The sequence below is a fragment of the Cervus canadensis genome, chromosome 4 (assembly GCF_019320065.1).
Source record: "Cervus canadensis isolate Bull #8, Minnesota chromosome 4, ASM1932006v1, whole genome shotgun sequence".
NCBI lineage: Eukaryota > Metazoa > Chordata > Mammalia > Artiodactyla > Cervidae > Cervus > Cervus canadensis.
Genome location: NC_057389.1, coordinates 93,494,320 through 93,520,121, shown reverse-complemented (window position 1 = coordinate 93,520,121; position 25,802 = coordinate 93,494,320). Strand labels below are relative to the sequence as shown.

At 39.6% G+C, this 25,802-nt stretch overlaps 3 protein-coding genes and 1 non-coding gene across 4 annotated transcripts; 1 reads left to right on the top strand and 3 right to left on the bottom strand.

Moving 5' to 3' along the window:
• Positions 1-11,368: 11,368 nt before the first annotated feature.
• LOC122440475 (olfactory receptor 7G1-like) lies at positions 11,369-12,325 on the bottom strand. The gene has a single exon (XM_043466773.1). The coding sequence runs from the start codon at positions 12,302-12,304 to the stop codon at positions 11,369-11,371; it is 936 nt and encodes a 311-aa protein (XP_043322708.1). The 5' UTR covers positions 12,305-12,325.
• Positions 12,326-19,199: 6,874 nt separating this feature from the next.
• On the bottom strand, positions 19,200-20,298 carry LOC122440478 (olfactory receptor 7G1-like). Its single transcript, XM_043466777.1, has 2 exons — positions 19,466-20,298; positions 19,200-19,329 (listed from the first exon to the last, which is right to left on the bottom strand). Exons 1-2 carry the CDS (start codon positions 20,290-20,292, stop codon positions 19,200-19,202), a joined length of 957 nt encoding a protein of 318 aa, XP_043322712.1. The 5' UTR covers positions 20,293-20,298.
• LOC122441187 lies at positions 19,327-19,433 on the top strand. Its single transcript, XR_006269307.1, has one exon. It is a non-coding gene; the product is annotated as a U6 spliceosomal RNA (small nuclear RNA).
• A 4,334-nt stretch (positions 20,299-24,632) lies between the features above and the next one.
• Positions 24,633-25,571, bottom strand: LOC122440469 (olfactory receptor 7G1-like). The gene has a single exon (XM_043466767.1). The coding sequence runs from the start codon at positions 25,569-25,571 to the stop codon at positions 24,633-24,635; it is 939 nt and encodes a 312-aa protein (XP_043322702.1).
• Between the last annotated feature and the right edge of the window lie 231 nt (positions 25,572-25,802).

The following is a 25,802-nucleotide window of genomic DNA, read 5'->3' as shown; positions in this document are numbered from 1 at the left end:
CATTCTAGCTCCAGAGCTCTCTGGTGGTTTTCAGAGACCTTTGAGGGGCTTCAACTTGGCTTAATTTTTTTTCACCCCCTGCCTTGCTGCAAAGAGTTTGCCAAGCCACAAAGCTTAAGGGAACACTCCTCATGGGATTGCCTTCACTTCAGACACCAGCTAAAAGTTCAAGGGTTCCCAGTACCGCCCTTACTTATACAAATCAGGGACTTCCTCACATTCAATAATTTTCTAGAATAGTCAAATTAAGGGAAATCCCTCGGGTTCAGTAATGTGTTAGAATGACTCACAATTCAGGAGAATTCTATACTTATAATATTAGTTTTACTATAGCAAAGGATACAAATTAGAACCAAAGGAAGATACACATAGGGTTGGACCTAGAAGTCCCATAGATGGAGGTTCTTGTTATCCGCTCTCTGCAGAGTCCAGACCCATTATCTCTTCCTGGCTAAAGGGTGTGATAATATATGAAAACAATATTGCTAACTAGGTAGCTGACTTGAGCTTCAGTGTCTAGAATTTTTATAGAGCCTTTATAACATAAACACAATTAGTTAAATTATTGCCCATATGGTTGAACTCAATTTCCAGCTTCCAGGTTGAGTTGATGTCATTTTGCCCAAAGCTCTATTCATTCAATGGTTAGCACGGCTATACCCCATCTTCAGTGATCTCATCAGCATAAACTATCAGGTATTGTCCACATTACCCACTATGAATAACCAGGATGAATAACATCACTCCTATCACTAAGGAAATTTCCAGCATTTAATGATTACCTGCCAGGTGCTGGGGCAAAGGTGGTATCTCTCTGGGTGGGGCCAAATTCCATACTACACTTCTGCCCTTGCATAAGTTTTGAAAAATTGAAGACATTTTGCAACACACACTTCCACCTGTAGCCCATCAGGCTCTTCCGTTCATGGGATTTTCCAGGCAAGAATAATGGAGTGGGTTGCCATTGCCTTCTTCAGGGGATCTTTCTGACACAGGGATCAAATTAGTGTCTCCTGCATTGCAGGGAGATTCTTTACCACTGAGCCACCAAGGGCTTCTATTTCTATTAGAAGCAACATTCAATAAGATATATTTTTGTCCATCTAATAGTATGTAAAACATTAAGTCACAAAATAAAAGGGGGGTTATAAATTTCACAAATCTGATTCATGTCAATGTATGACAAAACCCACTGCAATGTTGTAAAGTAATTAGCCTCCAACTAATAAAAATAAATGAAAAAAATAAAAATAAGAATAGAAACTAAAAAAAAATAAGTTTCACAAACAACAAATGGATAAAAATGAAGATAGAAATTTCTCAATTGGACATCTAAAAAGAGAATACAGGAAGGTGTCAATATGAAACAAAAAGGCAACCCTCAGGATGGGAGAAAATATTTGCAAATAAAGCAATTGGCAAGAGATTAACCTCTAAAATATACAAACATTTCATGCAGCTCAATATAAAAAAATATCCACTCAAAAAATGGGCAGAAGATCTAAATAGACGTTTCTCCAAGGAAGAGAAGCAAATGGCCAAAAAAGCACTCTAAAAGATGCTTAACAATACTGATTATTAAGTAAACGCAAATAAAAACCACAATGAAATATCACCTCAATGGCCATCATCAAATAATCTACAAACAATACATGCTGGATAGGGTGTGGATAAAAGGAAACCTACATGCACTGTGGTGGGAACATAAATTAATACAGCCACTATGAAGTATGGAGGTTCCTTAAAAAACTAAAAATAGAACTATCATATGACCCTGAAATCCTACTACTGGGCTTATACCCAGCGAAAACTGTTTGACAGAAAACAACAAAATTCTGTAAAGCAATTATCCTTCAATTAAAAATATAAATAAAATCTAAAAAAAATATTTTAAAAAGACATATGCATCCCAATGTTCATTGCAACACTGTTTACAATAGTCAGAACATGGAAAGCATTGAAGTGTCTATTGACAGATGAGGGACTAGAGAAGATATGGTCCATGGATACACTTGAATATTACTCAACCATAAAAAGAAATGAAACAGGGTCATTTGTAGAGATATGGATGGACCTACAGATTATCATACAGGGTGAAGTAAGTCAGAAAGAAAAAAAAGGATTGTATATTAATGCATATATGTGAAATCTAGAAAAATGGTATAGATGGTCTTATTTGCAAGGCAGAAATAGAGACACAGACATAGAGAACAAACATATGTGCACAGTGGGGTGGGAAAGGGGATGGGATTGATATATGTACACTATTGGCACTGTGTGTAGAATAGAACCTAGTCAGAACCTACTGTATAGCTCCGGGAACTCTATCCGTGCTCTGTGGTGATCTACATGGAAAGGGAACCCAAAAAAGAAGGGATATATGTATATGCACAGCTGATTCACTTTGATGTACAGTAGAAACTCACAGCATTGTAAAGCAACTGTACTCCAATAAAAATTAAATTAAAAAAATTTTAAAAGCTATTAGCCAAAAAAAAGGGTCATCATAAAAAAAAAAAAAAACAAATCTACAAGCAATAGCTGTTGGCTAGGATATGGAGAAAAGAGAACGCTCTTACACTGTTGGTTCAGTTCAGTTTAGCTCAGTCGCTCAGTCGTGTCTGACTCTTTGTGACCCAATGAATCGCAGCACGCCAGGCTTCCCTGTGCATCACTAACTCCCTGAGTTTACTCAAACTCATGTCCATCGAGTCAGTGATGCCATCCAGCCATCTCATCCTCTGTCGTCCCCTTTGCTTCCCGCCCCCAATCCTTCCCAGCATTAGGGTCTTTTCCAATGAGTCAACTCTTCACATGAGGTGGCCAACGTATTGGAGTTTCAGCTTCAGCATCAGTCCTTCCAGTGAACACCCAGGACTGATCTCCTTTAGGATGGACTGGTTGGATCTCCTTGCAGTCCACAGGACTCTCAAGAGTCTTCTCCAACGCCACAGTTCAAAAGCATCAATTCTTCAGTGCTCAGCTTTCTTCACAGTCCAACTCTTACATCCATACATGACCACTGGAAAAACCACAGCCTTGACTGGATGGACCTTTGCTACAAAGTAATGTGTCTGCTTTTTAATATGCTATCTAGGTTGGTCATAACTTTCCTTCCAAGGAGTAAGTGTCTTTTAATTTCATGGCTGCAATCACCATCTGCAGTGATTTTGGAGCCCCCCAAAATAAAGTCAGCCACCGTTTCCACTGTTTCCCCATCTATTTCCCATGAAGTGATGGAACCAGATGCCATGATCACAATGGTGTGATCACTCACCTAGAGCCAGACATCCTGGAATGTGAAGTCAAGAGGGCCTTAGAAAACATCACTATGAACAAAACTAGTGGAGGTGATGGAATTCCAGTTGAGCTATTTCAAGTCCTGAAAGATGATGCTGTGAAAGTGCTGCACTCAATATGCCAACAAATTTGGAAAACTCAGCAGTGGCCACAGGACTGGAAAAAGTCAGTTTTCATTCCAATCCCAAAGAAAGGCAATGCCAAAGAATGCTCAAACTACTGCACAATTGCACTCATCTCACACACTAGTAAAGTAATGCTCAAATTCTCCAAGCCAGGCTTCAGCAATATGTGAACCATGAACTTCCAGATGTCCAAGTTGGTTTTACAAAAGGCAGAGGAACCAGAGATCAAATTGCCAACATCCACTGGAAATCATCAAAAAAGCAAGAGAGTTCCAGAAAAACATCTATTTCTGCCTTATTGATTATGCCAAAGCCTTTGACTGTGTGGATCACAATAAACTGTGGAAAATTCTGAAAGAGATGGGAATACCAGACCACCTGACCTGCCTCTTTTTTTTTTCCTAGTTCAGCCTTTTATTTATTATTTTTTATTTTTCAATTTAATTTTATTTTTTTATTAGTTGGAGGCTAATTACTTTACAATATTGTAGTGGTTTTTGCCATACATTGACATGAATTAGCCATGGGTTTACATGTGTTCCCCATCCCGATCCCCCCTCCCGCGTCCCTCCCCACCCCATCCCTCTGGGTCTTCCCGATGCACTAGCCCCGAGCACTTGTCTCATGCATCCAACCTGGGCTGGTGATCTGTTTCACCCTTGGTAGTATACTTGTTTCAGTGCTGTTCTCTCTGAACATCCCACCCTTGCCTTCTCCCACAGAGTCCAAAAGTCTGTTCTGTACATCTGTGTCTCTTTTTCTGTTTTGCATATAAGGTTATCATTATCATCTTTCTACATTCCATATATATTGCGTTAGTATACTGTATTGGTCTTTATCTATCTGGCTTACTTCACTCTGTATAATGGGCTCCAGTTTCATCCATCTCATTAGAACTGATTCAAATGAATTCTTTTTAATGGCTGAGTAATATTCCATGGTGTATATGTTCCACAGCTTCCTTATCCATTCGTCTGCTGATAGGCATCTAGGTTGCTTCCATGCCCTGGCTATTATAAACAGTGATGTGATGAACATTGGGGTGCATGTATCTCTTTCAGATCTAGTTTCCTCGGTGTGTATGCCCAGCAGTGGGATTGCTGGGTCATATGGCAGTTCTATTTTCAGTTTTTTAAGGAATCTCCACACTGTTTTCCATAGTGGCTGTACTAGTTTGCATTCCCACCAACAGTGTAAGAGGGTTCCCTTTTCTCCACACCCTCTCCAGCATTTATCGCTTGTAGACTTTTGGATAGCAGTCATCCTGACTGGTGTGTAATGGTACCTCATTATGGTTTTGATTTGCATTTCTCTGATAATGAGTGAGGTTGAGCATCTTTTCATGTGTTTGTTAGCCATCTGTATGTCTTTTTGGAGAAATGTCTGTTTAGTTCTTTGGCCCATTTTTTAATTGGGTCATTTATTTTTCTGGGATTGAGCTTCAGGAGTTGCTTGTATATTTTTGAGATTAATCCTTTGTCTGTTGCTTCATTTGCTATTATTTTCCTCCACTCTGAGGGCTGTCTTTTCACCTTGCTTATAGTTTCCTTTGTTGTGCAATATAGATCAATGGGACAGAATAGAAAGCCCAGAGATAAATCCACGTACCTATGGACACCTTATCTTCGACAAAGGAGGCAAGGATATACAATGGAAAAAAGACAACCTCTTTAACAAGTGGTGCTGGGAAAACTGGTCAACCACTTGTAAAAGAATGAAACTAGAACACTTTCTAACACCATACACAAAAATAAACTCAAAACAGATTAAAGATCTAAATGTAAGACCAGAAACTATAAAACTCCTAGAGGAGAACATAGACAAAACACTCTCTGACATAAATCACAGCAGGATCCTCTATGACCCACCTCTCAGAATATTGGAAATAAAAGCAAAAATAAACAAATGGGACCTAATGAAACTTAAAAGCTTTTGCACAACAAAGGAAACTATAAGGAAGGTGAAAAGACAGCTTTCAGAATGGGAGAAAATAATAGCAAACAAAGCAACAGACAAAGGATTAATCTCAAAAATATACAAGCAACTCCTGAGGCTCAATTCCAGAAAAATAAATGACCCAACCAAAAAATGGGCCAAAGAACTAAACAGACATTTCTCCAAAGAAGACATACAGATGGCTGACCTGCCTCTTGAGAAATCTGTTTGCGGGTCAGGAAACAAGAAGTTAGAACTGGACATGGAACAACGGACTGGTTCCAAATAGGAAAAGGAGTACGTCAAGGCTGTATATTGTCACCCTGCTTATTTAACTTATATGCAGAGTACATCATGAGAAACACTGTGCTGGAGGAAGCACAAGCTGGAATCAAGATTGCCGGGAGGAATATCAATAACCTCAGATATGCAGATGACACCACCCTTACACTGTTGGTAGGAATGCTTGTTGGTACAAACTCTGTATATAGAGGTTCCTTAGAAAACTAAAAATAGAACTATTGTATGATTCAGCAATCCACTCCCGGGCATATATCTGGAGGAAACTATAATCTGGAAAGATACATGCCCCGCAATGTTCACTGCAGCACTATTTATAATAGCCAGGACATGGAAGCAACTAAATGTCCACTGACTTAGGAGTGGATAAAGAAGATGTGGTTCACAGATAACTAACAAGAACCTGCTTTATAACACAAGGAACTCTACTCAATACTCTGTAACAGTCTATATGGGAAAATAATCATTAAAAAAGGATGAACATATGTATATGTATAATTGATACTTCTCTGTATACCTGAAACTAATGCAACATTAAAAATCAACTATACTTCAAAATTTTTTTAAAAAGAAGATTTGGTACATATATACAAAGGACTATTAGTCAGCCATAAAAAGGAATAAAATAATGCAATTTGTAGCAACTTGGATGGATCTAGAGATTATCATACTAAGTGGAGTAAGTCAAAGACAAATATCATGATATCACTCATATATGGAATATAATTTTTTAAATGATACAAATTAACTTAGTTGCAAAACAGAAACAGACTTACAATGTTCTTACCAACACACTTTCAATATTGAAAACAAATTTATGGTTACCAAAGGGAAAACATGGGGGTGAAGGACAAATCAGGAGATAGGGATGAACATACACACACCACTACTATATATAAGATAGACAACCAACAATGACCTACTGTATAGCACAGGGATGTCTACTCAACATTCTGTGGCAATCTGTATGAGAAAAAAATCTAAAAATGAATAAATGTATGTGTATAACTTAAATCGCTCTGCTATACACCTGAGACTAACACAATATTGTGAATCAACTATATTACAGTAAGATATATAAACAACAACAAAAAACAAATCAGATGTAAAGCAAAAAACAAAACAAACAAAAAGTGAACATGGTACTAATCTATTCAAACAATTTTCTTTTTTATCAGGTTAGTAATCTAAGCCACTTGAGGTCTAATTAAGATGTTTGTAGAAATGTGAGTTTTATAAATGAAGAGAATAGAGAAGATTTGAAATTGAAATTTCATAATAGGGAGGTAACAGTTGGAAATAAATGAACTATTGCATATTAAAAATACATAAATGCAAGACCTATGGATTTCATAGACAAGACATATTGGGTACAGGCCATTATGGAAAGTATTGACAAACTACAACTATGTAATTAAAATGAAGCACTTGTATTCATCTGAAGAAAAACTGTAGAGGATATCCAAATAGAAGTCATATACTTGAAATCTGCAATGTGCATGACTAGCACTAATGTTTTGATTATGTAAATAACTCATGTGAATGAGTGAGAAAAGGATAAACAACTCAGTAGATGTATCACAATTAGACATTTAACAGAAAGGATGATCAAAAGACTCTCAACCATGTATTAATAAGAGGTATGCCACTTGAAGAAATAGTTTTTACACCCAGTAAGTTGTTACTATAATGAAAAGTGTTGATGATGATATGGATCCCCTCGCTCATTCTACCAAGAAATATTAAAAAAAAATCCTCAGATTTACTCATAATGGCAGAAACCTAGCTACAAAAACGAATAGTTATTTATTTTATTATGTTACTCAGATCAGAAGAAAAAGGCTGATAAATATAACAAGAAAAGCAAACAAAATTTCCCTCAGTATCATAAAGGATATCTATTTTGTAGTCATCAAACATAATGTAGATATACAGAATATTGGAAATTAATCAGTTACTATTATATCTCAAAGCACAATGAAATCTCTAAAGTGCAATACGAGAAAAACAATAACAATGGCATTGTTTATTTTAAATTTCAGGTCAGTTACATGCATTTTATTATGTTACTACTTTTGCAGAACAGCACATGCCCCTTGGGGCTTCCCTGGTGGCTGGTAAAGAGTCTGCTTGCAATGCAGAAGACACAGGAGATGCAGGTTCAATCCCTGGGTGGGGAAGATCCCTTGGAGAAGGGAATGGCAATCCACTCCAGTATTCTTGTCTGGAGAATCCCATGGATAAAGGAGCCTGGTGGGCCACAGTCCATAGGGTCGCAAAGGGTGGACACGACTGAGGCGACTTAGCAGGCACGCACATACCCCCACTTCTGAAGTTTAAAATCAGTGGTTCTTGCTGGAGGTCAGGGATACCTCAGTATGAACAAAGGTCTCAGGTAATTAATTTCTGCAGCTGCTCTAATGACAACAATGGAGGAACCTCTGCGCTGGAGTGAAGAGGAGTGCCTGCCAGGGAGCTGTTCCCTAGATTTGGTGCTTAAAGTAAAACCACCTCTCACTTTTCAGTGACTAGAAGGTTCTTCATCCACACCCTTGATTCTCCCTTGACAGCTCCACTGTTTTCACCAACTCACCACAGAAGTGATTCTGACTGATGACCATACATTTTTGTGCTTCTGGGGAAACTGATCCAGCTAATCTTGTCCACTTCCCTTTTTCCTTGTCTTACTCTCAGCCCTTCTCTGTCAAATGGAAGTAGTTCTCCATAGAACAGCTCTCTTCACAAAGACATATTAAAAAGTTTTCCACGAGGGACTTCCCTGGCAGTCCAATGTTTAAGAATCTACCTCCCAATGCAGGGGACTCAGGTTCAGTTCCTGGTTGGGAAAACAGATTCCACATGCCTTGGGTAACTAAACCCGCCCACTGCCCCATGCACCACAACTAGAGAAAAGCCCATACACCGCAATGAACAGCCTGCACACCTCAACAAAGACCCAGCATAGCCAAAAAAAAAAAAAAAATTTTTTTAAAGTTTTCCACTACAGTCCTAAGATTACACCCAATTGCTAAGACTTTCATGATACAATTGATTTTATTTCACGATGCTTCTGTATGGACTCCACCAGCAATGTGTAAGAAACAATGATATAAGATGACTAAGGAGAGAAGTGAAAATTCAGGTACATTCTTGTAAATAAGCCAATGAGAAAGAAGGTTTCAAAGCAAATAAGATGCCAGAGGAAAATTACCAACATTTGCCTTGCCTGACTAATAATTATTTATTTTTATTATGTATTTTATTATATTACTCAGACCAGAAGAAAAAGACTGATAAATATAACAATAAAAGAAAACAAATCAAATTGTTAAAGCAAGTGGAGAAATACATGGGATCAATAACATTATAAGACTCAAGGTTAGAGGAAATTTGTGGAACATGATAATACTGTTAAATTTTACTAGGGCATTGGTCTAAGTATTTATAGTCCTTATGGAGATTAACTTTGCAGGAATAATTGCACTCAGGTGGCTCAGTAGTAAAGAATCTGCCTGCCAATGCAGGAGACACAGGAGACTCAAGATTCGATCCCTGGGTCGGGAAGATCCCCTGGAGTAAGAGATGACAACTGGCACCAGTATTCTTGCCTGGAAAATTCCACGGACAGAGGAGTCTGGCAGGTTATAGAGTTGGACACCACTGAGTGACTGAGCATCACACACGATAAGTATAAGGCTTTCACAGTAATCATTCGTTCTTTATCCGGAACTGGATTAAGTCAGTGGCATATGATCCTATTCTCAGTGATAGGATTGAAGGTAATATCTTATGGATTATGCAGGGGAAACATCTATTGTTAATAGACCTCAATTAACAACAGACCCAGAGAAGGACAGTTGATTGTACTGGCCTCTGGGATTCATATCTAGATATGACGGCTGCATCTGATTCAGCCATCTGAGTCCATGAGGGGAGTCAGTCCTGGGTTGAAGCTACTTCACAGAGGAATGAATGAATCTCTGCTCTCCCATTCCTGCACATCCTGTACCTCTGAAATCCTTGTAATGAGGATAACTACTTCATTGTTTGAGCATATTAGAGGAAGGATATCTTACCTTATTAGAAAGGATTCCTCATTAACCGATTTCAAATATCATGCAATCATTTCAAACCAGGGTGATAATCTAATCACAAATTTTTATAGATGATGAAGTTGAGTGTTGTGGATGTTAACGTTGCCCCACATATGTCTGATTACCAGTGAGTGACCAGTCTTAAGAACTCCTGAACTGTGGTTAAGAAAGATCGGCCGCCATGTCTCATAGCAGGCTTAACTCTGGGGTGCAATTCACATGGTGCAATCCACATTTCTACCTCTGTATAACCACAGACTTCTTTAAACCTTGACCTATCCAACTTTTCCTACTTCTCTTGTGCTGAGAACATTCCACCCAGAATTATCATACTGAGAAGATCTGTCTCAGATTCAGCTTCTGTTTGCTATAACAAAAAACCTTCAGTTCAGTTCAGTTCAGTCGCTCAGTCATGTCCAACTCTTTGTGACCCTATGAATTGCAGCACGCCAGGCCTCCCTGTCCATCACCAACTGCTGGAGTTTACTCAAACACATGCCCATCAAGTCGGTGATGCCATCCAGCCATCTCATCCTCTGTCGTCCCCTTCTCCTCCTGCCCCCAATCCCTCCCAGCATCAGGGTCTTTTCCAATGAGTCAACTCTTAGCATGAGGTGGCCAATGTACTGGAGTTTCAGCTTCAGCATCAGTCCTTCCAATGAATACCCAGGACTGATCTCCTTCAGGATGGACTGGTTGGATCTCCTTGCAGTCCAAGGGACTCTCGAGTCTTCTCCAACACCACAGTTCAAAAGCATCAATTTTTCAGTGCTCAGCTTTCTTCACAGTCCAACTGTCACATCCATACATGACCACTGGAAAAAACATAGCCTTGACCAGACGGACCTTTGTTGACAAAGTAATGTCTCTGCTTTTTAATATGCTATCTAGGTTGGTCATAACTTTCCTTCCAATGAGTAAGCGTCTTTTAATTTCATGGCTGCAGTCACCATCTGCAGTGATTTTGGATCCCCCCAAAATAAAGTCTGACACTGTTTCCACTGTCTCCCCATCTATTTCCCATGAGGTGATGGGACCAGATGCCATGATCTTAGTTTTCTGAATGTTAAGCTTTAAGCCAACTCTTCTCTTTCACTTTCATCAAGAGGCTTTTTAGTTCCTCTTCACTCTCTGCCATAAGGGTGGTGTCAAAAAGCCTGGGAGAAAGGTAATCTGTGGCAAACATCACAGAGCTAGAGACTTCCCTGGTGGTCCAGTGGCTACTCCATGCTCCCAATGCAAGGGACCCAAGTTTGACCTCTGGTCAGGGAACTGGATCCCACTTTCTGCAACTAAGAGTTCACATGTTGCAGCTAAAGACCTCGCATACCACAACTAAGACCTTCCACAGCCAAATAATTAAATTAAAAAAAAAAACACAAAAAAACTACAGAGCTAGAAAAACAACAAGTCGGGTTTCAATGCTAAGTTAAAATGTACTTGGCCTTCATGTTATGTATTCACTTAAGAATTTGGTAACACAACATTGCAAATCAACTATACTTCAAAAAAAAAAAAAAAACTTGGTGATGAAAGTGTCAGGCAGAGTAGTTCATTCATATTATTTTAATTTTGATTCATTCTAGAGTACCCGGCCAAAATCAGGAGATACAATCACAGTAAAGATATTCTTCCAAAGAGCTTCCTCAAGGCTCCCTTCATGTCTTTGTTCCTCAGGCTGTAGATGAAGGGGTTCATCATGGGAGTGACCACAGTGTACATCATGGAAGCCACTGCAATCTTCCTAGAAGAGTCAGTAACTGCAGAACTAATATACACCCCAAAAGCTGTCCCATAGAACAAGGACACAACTGAGAGGTGAGACCCACAAGTGGAAAAAGCTTTGTACTTTCTGCCTGATGATGGCATTCTCAGAATGGAAGAAACAATTTGAATATAAGAGAAAATGATTCCAACAAGAGGAATGCCACCAAATACACCAGCTGCTAAATATATCAGGATGTTATTGATGAGGGTGTCAGAACAGGCAAGTTTGATGACCTGAACAACTTCACAGAAGAAGAGGGGGATTTCCAGGTCTGTGCAGAAGGACAGTCGCAACACCATCAGACCGTGGAGCAAGGCGTCTGCAATGCTGATGAACAAGGAGAGTAGAATCAGCTGAACACAGAGGCAAGGGTTCATGATGACTGTGTACTTCAGTGGGTGACAAATAGCCACATAGCGGTCATAGGCCATTACTAAAAGGAGAAAATTTTCCCACAAAACAAAAGTCAGGGCAAAGCAGATCTGGGTGATGCAGCCTGTAAAAGTGATGCTCTGACTCTGTGCTTGGATGTTCACCAGGACCTTTGGGATCATGGTGGTGCTTAAACAGATGTCTGTAAAGGAGAGATGGGAGAGGAAGTAGTACATGGGGGTGTGGAGGTGGGGGTCAGAGATGACAGCCAGGAGGATGAGCAGGTTTCCCAGGACAGTGACCAGGTACATGGACAGGAACAGGCTGAAGAAGATGGTCTTCAGTTCTGGGTCCTCTGACAGTCTCATGAGAAAGAATTCTGAAACATCTGTGTGGTTTCTGGGTTCCATGCTGTTGATGAGTCTGATTAAAAAGATATGATAACCAGGAAACTTCCCTGGTGATTCAGTGGCTAAGACCCCACACTCCCAATGCAAAGGGCTTGGGTTCAATCCCTTGTCAGGGAACTAGATCCCACAACTAAAAGATTCTGCATGCCACAACTAAGACCCGGTGCAGCCAAATAAATATTCTTTTAAAAAGACGTGGTAAACAGACAATGAAATATGTAGTCCTTGAAGAAGAATCAGGGGTATCAAAAGAGGTAAATGCCACTTGGGTTATGGAAGGAGACAAACTGAGGGAACAAAAAAGGAATGCCTTCTTTACGCATTTTTGTTCCTGGGTTCCTTTAAAAAAAAATGATGTGGATATTTCATAGCACAAACAATTAATTCTAGAAAGTTTTAAGACTTGGTTGCATTTTTAAGTTATACTATCTGTGCTCTTCTGATTATTAAAAACATTTGGTGACTTTGTAAAGAGGAACAGTAGACTAGGGAGGCAGTGAAGATTCTATGTAACCAGCAACTTCAGTACCATGCATCAGAAATAATACAAAGATATATCAAGAAACAGGAAAGATCAGGTGAACTTACCAACCTTTCTGCCCACCCACACCATCACAGGAACACAGAGAAATGTCAGAAAAAAAAAAAAGTCACCTTATTTGATGTAGGGAATAAACCAATAGACAATAGATACCAAGGGGGGAAAGGAAATGGGATTAATTGGGAGATAAGGATTGACATATATACACCACTATGCATAAAATACATAACTAATACAAACCTACTATATAGCACAAAGAACTCTACTTAATGCTCTGTGGTAACCTAAATGGAAAGGAAATCTAAAAAAGAGGGGATCACTTTTTCATGGGTATATCTGTAACTGATTTGCTTTGCTGAACATCAGAAACTAATACAACATGGTAAAACAACTATGCTCCAATAAAAATTAATTTAAAAAATTATACTTCAGTTTAAAAAATCTGAAAAAAAGTCATCCTGTTGTAGAACCAAGCAGATTTCTACTCAGGAAGAGAAGCTCAAGGTCACAGCAAAGAATATGGTGTTAGTAAAACAGATGTTTACAAGTATTGGTACAAAATGCAAAAAAAAAGAAAAAGTGTGAAGATGACATAAGTTAGGCAGAGACTGGGTTCTAGCCATCTGATGTAGGTACTGTCTTCACAGCCTTCCCTGGATAAACCTGTACCAAAATATTTGCCCTCATTTCCAAACATTCACAAAGGGATATCACCTGTGATGCCTGGCTGGGATCACAATAGGAAGAGGCTTGACACCTCTGATGTACCGAAGAGAAGAGCTGTTCTTAGGAAGAACAAAAGATCTGAGTGAGTCACCATGTCCTGGGCAGGGGGAATCCTTTATGAGAGGGGTCTCAGTTGCGCTTCTTCCTTCCCGAGAAAGACTGCTAACTGAGGTGGTCACAAGCATATTATTGTCTTGAACCCTGGAGATTCAATTTCCAAAGTTCCTCATTAACCAGCCAGTTCATTGTCACTGTGATCCCAGGACAGTGCAAACTCTTAAGGTGAAGAGAAATTCAAGATGGTTGATTTTCTGACTCTATGAGGCCAAGTGGACACCATTCGCTTTTCTGTGTCTGCGCAGGCTCATGCCCATCTCTTAATTTTTTCATGGAATTGTAAGAGGCTCCAATGTCATGGCAAAACACTAGTGTGCAGATTTAATTTCACTATATTTATTTAGATTTTACCCAATAATTGGAGATGGTATTCCACATTAATATTAATTAAAATATTTTTCATCTTTAAGGAGATCAATGTTTTCATGTGCCTATCCATTTCTTCCCCCTATTTTTCACTGCTACTGTATGAATTTTGTTAACCTACAACTGTCATGATATAGTAAAACCAACAGGAGACAAGATGGCATTGTAAAGTCACTCCTTACCATCTTAGCTTCTTTTGCTTCAAACACATAAACTAATAGAAAAGTATAAAAGACATAGAGGTATAAAAAGTTAAAAGCCAAGGGCTCAGGGGAGGTTTGTTATTGAGAAATTAGAGTGAACATGAAGTCTTGGACACTGCCTGGGACCTTAACTCTAGACTTAAAACAGTAGAAAGTTTCAAAAGAAGCCTCAAAGGCAAAACCAAACCAAGCTACCTGATGGATTGGTGGCTGGATTTTTTTATACTCTCAAAATCAGTGGGCAGCAGGAATTAGTTATTAGAGTGAATTCAAGGCTAGTTTTTGGTAAGGGCAGCTGTGAAGCTGTTGCATGATAAAACATGAGAAACGGAGGCAGGGAAAAAACACAGCAATTAAAACGAATCCACAATTCAAACTTCAAAATAACCTGGAAGAACTAGATGCCAAAAAGCTCAACCTATCAAACCAAGAATCAGATCATCAATCCACTCTAGGGTAAGATTTTAAATTTTTTATTTATTTTTTTAATTGGTGAAAAATTGTTGTACAGTTTTGTGTTGCTTTCTGCCATACAACAATGCGAATCAGTCATAATTATATATATCCCTTCCCTCTGACCCTCCCTCCCCTCCCCTCATCCCACCCTTCTAGGTCATCACAGAGCTCCAGGCTTGGCTCCCTGTATTGTTCAGCAACTTCCTCCTAACTATTTTGCACATGATAGTGTATATATGTCGATGCTACTTTCTAAATTCATCCCGCCCTCACCTTCCCCCGCTGTGTCCACAAGCTTGCTCTCTACTAGGTTCATCAGTACCATTTTTCTAGATTCCATATATATGTGTTCATATACAGTATTTGTTTTTCTTTATCTGACTTACTTCCCTCTATCTGACTCTAGGTTCATCCACTTTTCTACAACTGACTCAAATTCATTCTGTTTTATGGCTGAGTAATATTCCACTGTATAAATATACCACAGCTTCTTTATCCATTCATCAGTTGATGGACATCTAAGTTGGTTCCATGTCCTAGCTACTGTAAATATTGCTACAATGAGTCTGGGGTACATGTACCTTTTAGAATTGTGGTTTTCTCTGGGTATATGCCCTGTAGTGGGATTGCTGAGTCATATGGTCGATTCACTCCTAGTTTTTAAAGGAATCGCCATACTGTTTTCCATAAGGGCTGTACAGGATAAGAATTTTTAAATAAATGTTTGCTTTTTACAGGGGACTTCTTTCACTCAGCATGCCTTTGAGAATTATACAAGTTTTTGAGAGTATCAATACCTAACTCCTTTTTATTGCTGCTTTCTATTATAATACGGCACATTATTTATGCATGTGGGTTTTTTTGTTTAGGCCAGTTATGAAAAGAGCCATTGTATTTATGAACAGTGTGGTGATAGATGATTTCATTTATATGGTATTATGAGAAATACAAAGCTGTAAGGATGCAGAAGAGATCAGTGGCTCATAGTGATTCACAAAGACAAAGTGATTACAGTGAAACACAAGATAGTTTATCGATGAATGAAGTAACTGCCTTGTATTCTGAGTGTAGTGGTGGCTCTAAGGATTGATACATGAGCTGAAATATAAAGAGCAGTACAAGGACTTCCCTGGCAGTCCAGTAGCTAAGACTCCCTACTCCCAATGCAGGGGGCCCAGGTTTGATCCCTGCTCAGGGAACTAGATCCCACATGCCCCAACTAAGACCTGGCCCAGCCAAATAAATGAATAATTTTTTAAAATAAAAATTAAAAATAGGCATTTCCCTGGTGGTCCAGTGGTTAGGTAGTTAGGAATCTAGTTTGTAATGCAGGGGACAAAGGCTTGATCCCTGGTTGGGAAACTATGATTCCAAATGCCTCAGAGCTCGTAAGTCCATGTACCACAACTGGAAAGTCTGCGTGCCACAACAAAAGATTCCACATGATGCAACTAACATCTGACACAGTCAAATAAATAAATAAATATTTTTTAAAGATCTCTTCAACTAACAGTGAAAAGCTTTCCACAAAGAAAAATTTCTAAATAAAAAAAAGTATTAATTAAAAACAAAATAAAGAACAGTACACAAAAGTGCATTAAATTGTATGATATTTTAAAAATAAATTTTGGAAAGATTAAAACATAAGTATAGATAGTGGAGCAGTGGTAAAGAATGCGACTTCCAGTGCAGGAGATGCAAGAGACACAGGTTTGATCCTTGGGTCAGGAAGAGCCCCTGGTGTAGGAAACTCTGAAACTCTGTATTCAGTACTCCAGCCTTCTTGCCTGGAAAATCCCATGGATAGAGAAGCCTGGCGGCTTACAGTCCTTGGGGGTCACAAAGAGTCAGACATGACTGAGCTCGCACACACACACACATACACACACACACAGATAGTACTCTTAAAGACATAAAGGAACCTGTGCATTAGAAATTAAAATGAAATATATATACATCTTTATTCATAAGAGAACTATATACAATAGCCAAGAGGTGGGAGCTTCCCAAGTGTCCACCAGAGGATGAATTGATAAACAAAATGTGTTATATACATATGATGGAATATTATTCATCCTTAGCAACGGAGGAAAGCCTGCCGCAGGCTACAACATGTATGGAGCTTGAGAACATTAAACTAAGTGAAACAACCCAGTCAGAAAAAGACAAATTTCACTCATAAGAAGTATCTGAAATACTGAAATTCATAGAAAAGGAAAGTAAAACAGGGGCTAGGAAGATGAGGTAAAGGAGAGTTACTGTTTAAAGGAAACTGAATTTCAGATTTACAAGATGAAAAATTTCCTATATTGAACACTTTTAATTGTGAACTTAAAAATAGTTAGGATGGTATAATTTTATACAATGTGTATTTTAACACCACAAGAAAGAAGAAAATTAGTATAGGTAGACTGATAAAACAAATATTGTGAAATAGTAACTGCTGAATGTAAGCAGTTCATAAATGGTTTTTCATTGTCTCATTCTTTCAATCTTTGCTGTATTTTGTTTTTCACAACCAAAAATTGAAAAAGAAAAAAGGACATATATTGTATGAATTGTATGACATATATTGTAAGAATTTTCTAGATTTATAGAGACAGAAAAAGGAACAGAGGTTGCCAGGAACTGAGGCACGGGGAGAGTCAGAGGTGATGAAAAGTAGGTGGAGGACTTCTTTGGTTGTGCAGTGGTTAGGAATCTGCCTACCAGTGCAGGGGACACAGGTTCCATTCCCGGTCTGGGAAGATCCCACATGCCGTGGAACAACTAAGCCCGCATGCCACACCTACTGAAGCCCAAGTGCCTGGAGCCTGTGCTCTGCGACAGGAGAAGCCGCTGTCAACAATGGAGAAACAGACATAGAGAACAGACCGATGGACACGGGGATGGGGAGGAGGGAGAGGGTGAGATGTATGGAGAGAGTAGCGTGGAAACTTACACCACCGTACGCAGTACAGAGAGCTAGTGGGAATGTGTGACTCGGGGAACACAAACAGGGGCTGGGTGACAATCTGGAAGGGTGGGATGCGGAGGGAGTGGGTGCGGGGGTGGGAGGAGGTTCAGGAGGGGGGAACGTGGGTGTACCTGCGGCTGATTCTTGTTGACGTTTGAGAGAAAGCCACAAGATTCTGTAGAGCAATTATCCTTCAATTAAAATAAATAAATAAATAAAAAACATGCCAGAGGAAAAAAAAAGAGAGAGAGAGAGAGAAGCCGTTGCAATGAGGAGCATGAGCACCACAGGGAAAAGCAGCCTCCACCCACTGCAACTAGAGAAAGCCCACACGGCAACCAAGACCCAGCACAGCCAGAAAATAAAATTTAGGTGGAAACAGAATGTGGTGATGACTGCACAGCAGTGTGGAGGCAAATACGACTCAAAAGGGCACACTTGAGACACATTGCGATTGCAATTCTTACGTTTTACATGTTACCACAGTTTTTAAAAAGTAAAACGAGAATACAGGAGGCATATTATTTCTTCTCTAGAACTTCAGTACCAACTTTTTCCAACAGAAGGTAACATGACACCATGGAAACAGCGACTAAAAATAGACCCTCAATTAACAACAGACCCAGAGAAAGACAGACGGTTGTCTTGGCTTCTGGGAATCACCTCTAGATATTATGCCTCCATCTAATGCAGACGTATGAATCCATGAGAGGAATCAGCCGTAGCATGAAGCCTCTCCATGGAGGAATGAATGAATCTCTACTCTCTCGTGCCTGCACATTATCTGCCTCTGAAATTCCTGTAATGAGGATAACTATCTTTATTGTTTGAACATATTAGAGCAAGGATGGATGTGCTGTGTGCTAAGTTGATTCAGTCATGTCCGACTCTGTGCGACCCTATGGACTAGAGCCTGCCATTAGAAAGTCTTCCTCACTAATCAAGTTCAAATACCTCACAATCTTTTCAAATGACTGAGATAATCTAACCATGGTAACTTTACAGATGATGAAGCTGAGTATTGTGGATGCAGATATCAGCTTACACATGTCCCATTTACCAGTGAACAACCCCAGGAACTCCTGAACTGGGGTGTGAAAGATCAGCCAGCATGTGTCATATAGCCTTAACTCTAGAGTTCAGTTCACATAGTGCTAAACAGGGAGTCAGGCAGAATCTATCTTTGCATGACCACAAACTTGTTTAAATGCTTTCCTTCACCTTCTCTGATATCCTTTATGCTGAGAACATTCCCCAGTGAAATTACTATACCACAAACCTCTGCCTCAGACTCAGCTTCTCTTGGCCCTAACCAAAAACCTTATCTTAGGGAACTGAGATTTTGTGTCAAACATCACAGAGTTAGACAAAGAATAAGTTGGGTTTAAACCCTAAATTAAAATGCACTTAGCCATCATGTTATGTTATTCATTTAAGAACCTGGTGATGAAAGAGTCAGGCAGTCTAGCTCATCAGTAATCTTCTAATTTGGCCTTATTCTAGTAGCCTTATCTCAAATTCAATGACACATCAGAGAAAAGAAAGGATGTCATCAATGAGTTTTCTCAAAGCTCCTTTCATGTCTCTGTTCCTCAGGCTATAGATGAAGGGGTTCATCATGGGAGTGACCGCAGTGTACATCAATGAAGTCACTGCAGTGCTCGCTTCGGCAGCACATATACTAAAATTGGAACGATACAGAGAAGATTAGCATGGCCCCTGCGCAAGGATGACACGCAAATTCGTGAAGCGTTCCATATTTTTTAAAAAAAAAAGAAAAAAAAAAAGAGAAAAACAATGAAGTCACTGCAGTTTTCCCAGAGAATTCAGAAATGGCAGAACAAATATACAGTCCAAAACCTGTTCCATAGAACAAGGTAACAACTGAGAGGTGAGACCCACAGGTAGAAAAAGCTTTATACTTTCTGCCTGATGATGGCATCCTCAAAATAGAGGAAACAATTTGAGTATAAAAGAAAAGGATTCCAGAAAGAGGAATGCCACCTAATATGCTAACTGCAAAATACAGAACAATATTATTAATGAGGGTGTCAGAGCAGGCAAGCTTGATGACCTGAACAGCTTCGCAGAAGAAGAGGGAGATTTCCAAGTCTGTGCAGAAGGACAGTCGCAATACCATCAGACTGTGGAGCAGGGCGTCCACAATGCTGATGGATAATGAGATGAGAATCAGCACAGCACAGAGGTGGGGGTTCATGATGACAGTGTACCTCAGGGGGTGACAAATGGCCACATAGCGGTCGTAGGCCATTGCTCCAAGGAGGAAATTTTCACAGCTAACAAAAATCAGGACGAAGCAGATCTGGGTGATGCAGCCTGTGTAAGTGATGCTCTGATTCTGTGTCTGGACATTCACTAGAATCTTTGGGATCATGGTGGTGCTTAAACAGATATCAGTAAAGGACAGATTGGAGAGGAAGAAGTACATGGGGGTGTGGAGGTGGGAGTCACAGGTGACAGCCAGGATGATGAGCAGGTTTCCCAGGACAGTGACCAGGTACATGGACAGGAACAGGCTGAAGAAAATGGTCTTCAGTTCTGGGTCCTCTGTCAGTCTCATGAGAAGGAATTCTGAAACATGTGTGTGATTTCTGGATTCCATGTTGTTGATGATCTGATGAAAAAGATGTGGTTAAAAAAGACATGGAAATCTGTGGTCCCTAGATGAGCATCAGGAGTATCACAAGAGATCCACACCATCTTGGAAAGGGAAGGAGATTAATGAAGGGAGGGGAAAAGTAATGCCTTCTGCATGCATATTTTTCTGTTCTTAAAAAAAATATCCAAAGTTGGTATTTCAGAGCATGAGCAGTTAATTCTAGAAAGGATAAAGACATGGTTCTTTTATAAACTATCTGTACTCTTCTGATTATTTGAGACATTAGGGGACTTCCCTGATGGTCCAGTAGCTAAGACACTGTGTTTCCAATGTAGAGAGCCTGGGTTTGATCCCTGGTCAGGGAACTAGATCCCATATACTACAATTAAGACCTGGTGCAGCCAAATTTAAAAAAAAAGTAATTTTATAAAGAGAAACAGATGAGGGAGGCCATTGAAAATTCTGTCCAGATCCCCAGTGACCTCCGGGCCAGGGAAAAGAAATAACACATAGACATGTCAAGAACCAAGAATGGAAAGATAAGATGAAGCTCATCAATTTTTCTCCCCTCCCCTACAATGACAGATGCACAAAGAAATGTTGGACAATTCTTTAAGAGTCACCCTGTATCTGAACAGGAAGATTTCTAATCAGAAAGAAGTGCAAGGTCATATAGAGAGTTTCATATTAGTAAATCAAAGATGCTTAAAAATATTGGTACAAAATATAATTTAAAAAAGGTAAAGATGTCATATGTTAGGCAGAAAGACCTGGTTCTAATCATCTGATGTATATACTGTTTTCACAGGTTCCCCTGTATGAACCTGTACCAAAATACCAAATATTCACTAAAGGAATAGGTTACCTGGCTGGTATCACAGTGGAAAGATGCTTGACATCTCTTATGTACCATACAGAACAGCTGTCCTTAGGAAGAACAGAAGGTCTGAGTGAGTCACCAGCTCCTGAGCAGGAGGGATCATTTATGGGAAGAGTCTCAGGTATGCTATTACTTTCCTAGAAAAGGTATAGTTGATTGAGGTAGTCACAGGAAGATCACAGGAGATTCAATTTCCAAAGCTCCTCATTAGCCAGGCAATTCATTGTCACTGTGATCCCAGGACAGTGCAAATCCTTAAGATCAAGACTCTACATGGGAGAAATTCAAGATAGTTGCTTTTCTGACCCCATGAGGCCAAGTGGACTTTTCTGCATGTGTACCAGCTCACGTTCATCTCTTAACTTTTCATAAAGTTGTAAGGGGTTACAATGCCATACCAAGACAACAGTGGTCAAGCATAATCTCAGTACATTTAATCTATTATCTAACAGGTTGGCATGGTACTCCTTTCATCTGTTTGTCAATTAACTCCTTTCACTGTTCACTGCTACTGTATGAACTTGTGAACACACGTTTCTTGATATTTTAAAACCAACATGAGACAGGCTAGCCTTGTATTGTCATCCCTTACTATCTTAACCTCATTTGCTTTGAACACATAAAATAATAGAAAATACAGAAGACTTAGAAATATAGACTTTAAAAAGACAAAGGCATTTGTGGAGGTTTGTTACTGAGAGATGGGAGTGAACACAAGAGTTGGGGACTCTTTCTAGGACTACAACTTTGGACTTAGAACAGCAGAAAGTTTCAAAAGAAGCCCCCAGGGCAGAACTGAATCAAGTCATTCAGTGGTTTGGTAGCTGAATTTGGTGATGTTCTCAAAATCACTGAGTATCAGGGACTAGTTATCAGTCTGAATTCAAGGCTAGAGGGCTGGTAATTGCCGAGGGCAACTGTGAATCTGTTAGGTGATCATGTACGAATACAAAAATGGAAGGGGAGGGAGGAAAAACCTAGCAAGTAAAATGAATCTACAATTCAAATTTTAAATACCAGGAAGAACATGACCCTAAAATGTTTAACCTACCAAACCAAGAATCAGATCATCAATTTGCTCCAGGATAAGATTTTTTAAATAAACGTTTGATTTTTGCATGGGGCTTCTTTCAGTCAGCATAATGCCACTGAGAATCATCCAAGTTGCTGCCTGTCTCAGTTATTCATTCTTCTTTACTGATGTTTCTATTATAATGATATAACCGCAACCGCAGTTTACTTATGCATATCCACGTGTACACGTGAGCTGATTTTGTCTTGGGCAATTCTGAGTAGAACTACTCCAAGTATTCATGCCTGAGGTGATATATGATTTCATTTATATGATATCATGAAAAGCACAAAAAAGTCAGGCTAAAAAGCAGATTAGTGTCTCACAGTGGTTCTCAAACACAGAGGACTGTGTGCCTACCGTCTAGTCCAAGGCAATTTGTTGGCAGATGATGTAACTTCTCTGTATATTGACTGTGGCGGTGGTTGTAACCATCAAAGAATGTCTTATAATACAGAGAGAAGCACACAAAAAGGGCATTCTGCTGCATGATCATTTTAAAACTAAATTTTTGAAAGATTAAGTCGTGAGTATAGATGGCATTTTCAAAGAGAGACAGGAAAGTGTGTAGTTAAAAAATAACAATTCTAGGGAATTCCCTGGTGGTCCAGTGGTTAGGACTCTGAGCTTCAACTGTGGGGGGCCTGGATTTGATCCTTGATCAGGGAACAAAGATCCTACAAGCCAAGCAGTGCAGCCAAAAATAATGATAATAATAACAATTCTAAAAACAAATTTAATAAAACATCTGGTATATTTACATACCTTTATTCATACTAACACGATTTACAATAACCAAGAGGTAGGAGCAGTGTCCATCAAAGGATGAGTAGATAAACAAAATGTATTGTATACATACAATGGAATTATTTTCCCCATATCAGGAATTAGTTAAGGAGGTGACTTATGATCATAGTCTCAGTGATAAGATAGAAGGTAATATCTTGTGGGGGTTTCCCCAGTGGCTCAGCGGCAAATAATCTGCCTACAATGCAGGAGAAGCAGGAGATTTGAGTTTGATCCCTGGTTGGGAAGATCCCCTCAAAGAGGGCATAGCAATCCACTCCAGTATCCTTCCCTGGAGAATCCCATGGACAGAGGAGCTCGGTGGCTACAGTCCATAGGGTTGCCAAGAGCAACTTGGTCGACTGAAGCAACTTAGCACGCACGCACAATCTTGTGGATGCTGCCATGTACGTATCTATTATAAATAAAGCCTTGGTCAACAACAGACTCAGGGAAGGACAGTTGGGGTTTTTCCTCTGGGAACCATGCCTAGATATGATGCCTGCATCTGATGCAGGCATCTGGGCCCATGAGGGGAATCAACCCTAGCACGAAGCCACTTCATGGAGGAATGAATGAATCTCTACTTTTCTGCTCCTGCACATTTTCTGCCTGTGAAGTTTTTGTCATGAGAGATAACTATAGTTTGGGCATGTTAGAGTCAGTATTTCTTTCCCTTATTTAAAGAAAGGCTTCCCCACAGATCAAGTTCAAAAACCTCACCATCATTTCAAACTACTGAGATAAGCTAACCATAGCAATTTTTTACAACTGATGAAGCTGAATATTCTGGATGTAAATATTGGATCACACATGTCCAATATACCAGTACAGTCTCAGGAACTCCTGAACTGGGGTATAAAAGATCAGCCACTATGCCTCACAGTAGGCTTACATCTAAAGTTCAATTCATATGGTGCTGTCCATGGAATCAGGCAGGATACATCTCTGCATGACCACAGATTTAAGTCCTTTCCCACTTTCTATAATAAAGATAAATTAATATTTTCCCCCACTTTCTTTGTGCTGAGAACATTCCCCATGAAATGACCATACCAAGAATATCTGCCTCAGATTCAGCTTCCATGTACCCTAACTGGAGAAATTTATCTTAGAGAATAGAAATCATCTGTCAAAAATCACAGTGCTACATTTAGAGGACAAACTTGTGGTTGCTGGGGAAAGGATGGGGAGAAGGGATAGTTAGGGAGTTTGGGATGGACACGTACACACTGCTATATTTAAATGCGTAACCAACAAGGACCTACTGTATAGCACATGGACCTCTCCTTAGTTAAGTGACAGCCTGGATGGGAAGGAAGTATGGGGGAGAATGGATACATGTATATGTATGGCTGAGTCCCTTCGCTGTAAACTATCACAACATTGTTAATCGGCTATACTGAAATACAAAATAAATTTTAAAAAAATCAGTGCTAAAAAAAAAGAGCAACTCAGGTATTAACCCTAAGTTAAAATGCACTTAGCTATCATATTATCTATTCATTTAAGAACCTGGTGATGAAAAAGTCAGACTTTCTATATCATTAGCATTCCCTTTACTTTGATTCATTGTAGTGAACCCATCCCAAACCCAATGACACATCACAGAACAGAATGTACCCTACCAATGAGTTTCCTCAAAGCTCCCTTCATGTCTCTGTTTCTCAGGCTGTAGATGAAGGGGTTCATCACGGGAGTGACCACAGTGTACATCAACGAAGCCACTGCAGTCTTTCTGGAAGAATCAGTAACTGCAGAACTAATATAGACCCCAAAAGCTGTCCCATAGAACAAGGACACAACTGAGAGGTGAGACCCACAGGTAGAAAAAGCTTTATACTTTCTGCCTGATGATGACATTTTCAAAATGGAGGAAACAATTTGAATATAAGAGAAAATGATTCCAAAAAGAGGAACACCAGCAAATAAGCTAGCCACAAAATATATCAGGATGTTATTGATGAGGGTGTCAGAACAGGCAAGTTTGATGACCTGAACAACTTCACAGAAGAAGAGGGGGATTTCCAGGTCTGTGCAGAAGGACAGTCGCAACACCATCAGACTGTGGAGCAAGGCGTCCGCAATGCTGATGAACAAGGAGAGTAGAATCAGCTGAACACAGAGGCAAGGGTTCATGATGACTGTGTACTTCAGTGGGTGACAAATAGCCACATAGCGGTCATAGGCCATTACTAAAAGGAGAAAATTTTCCCAACAGACAAAAGTCAGAACAAAGCAGATCTGGGTGATGCAGCCTGTAAAAGTGATGCTCTGACTCTGTGCTTGGATGTTCACTAGGATCTTTGGGATCATGGTGGTGCTTAAACAGATGTCTGTAAAGGAGAGATGGGAGAGAAGGTAGTACATGGGGGTGTGCAGGTGGGAGTCAGAGATGACAGCCAGGATGATGAGCAGGTTTCCCAGGACAGTGATCAGGTACATGGACAGGAACAGTTTGAAGAAGGTGATCTTCAGTTCTGGGTCTTCTGTCAGTCTCATGAGAAAGAATTCTGAAACATCTGTTTGGTTTCTTGGTTCCATATTGCTGATAAATCTGATGGGAAAGCTGTGGCCCCTAGTCCAGCAGCAGGTGTATCACCAGAGGCAAACACCAATTTGAGAAAGGAAGTAATGGAATAGAGGGACACACATTATTTTGTTACTTTGAATAAAGACCAAAAGTTACTAAAAGCAGTGTGTCAACATTTGTAAATTATGGAAAGAGTTGAGGAATAGCCATTTTTAAAATTACACTATCAGGCTTCGCTGATA

Bases quoted from the DNA above. Each gene is read 5' to 3' on its own strand.
- LOC122440475 (XM_043466773.1), bottom strand. From the start codon at position 12,304: ATGGAACCCAGAAACCACACAGATGTTTCAGAATTCTTTCTCATGAGA.
- LOC122440478 (XM_043466777.1), bottom strand. From the start codon at position 20,292: ATGGAATCCAGAAATCACACACATGTTTCAGAATTCCTTCTCATGAGA. The intron at 19,330-19,465 runs GTTTTTCTCTTT...TGCCGAAGCGAG, and splicing joins AAAACTGCAGTGACTTCATT to CACTGCAGTGACTTCATTGA.
- LOC122440469 (XM_043466767.1), bottom strand. From the start codon at position 25,571: ATGGAACCAAGAAACCAAACAGATGTTTCAGAATTCTTTCTCATGAGA.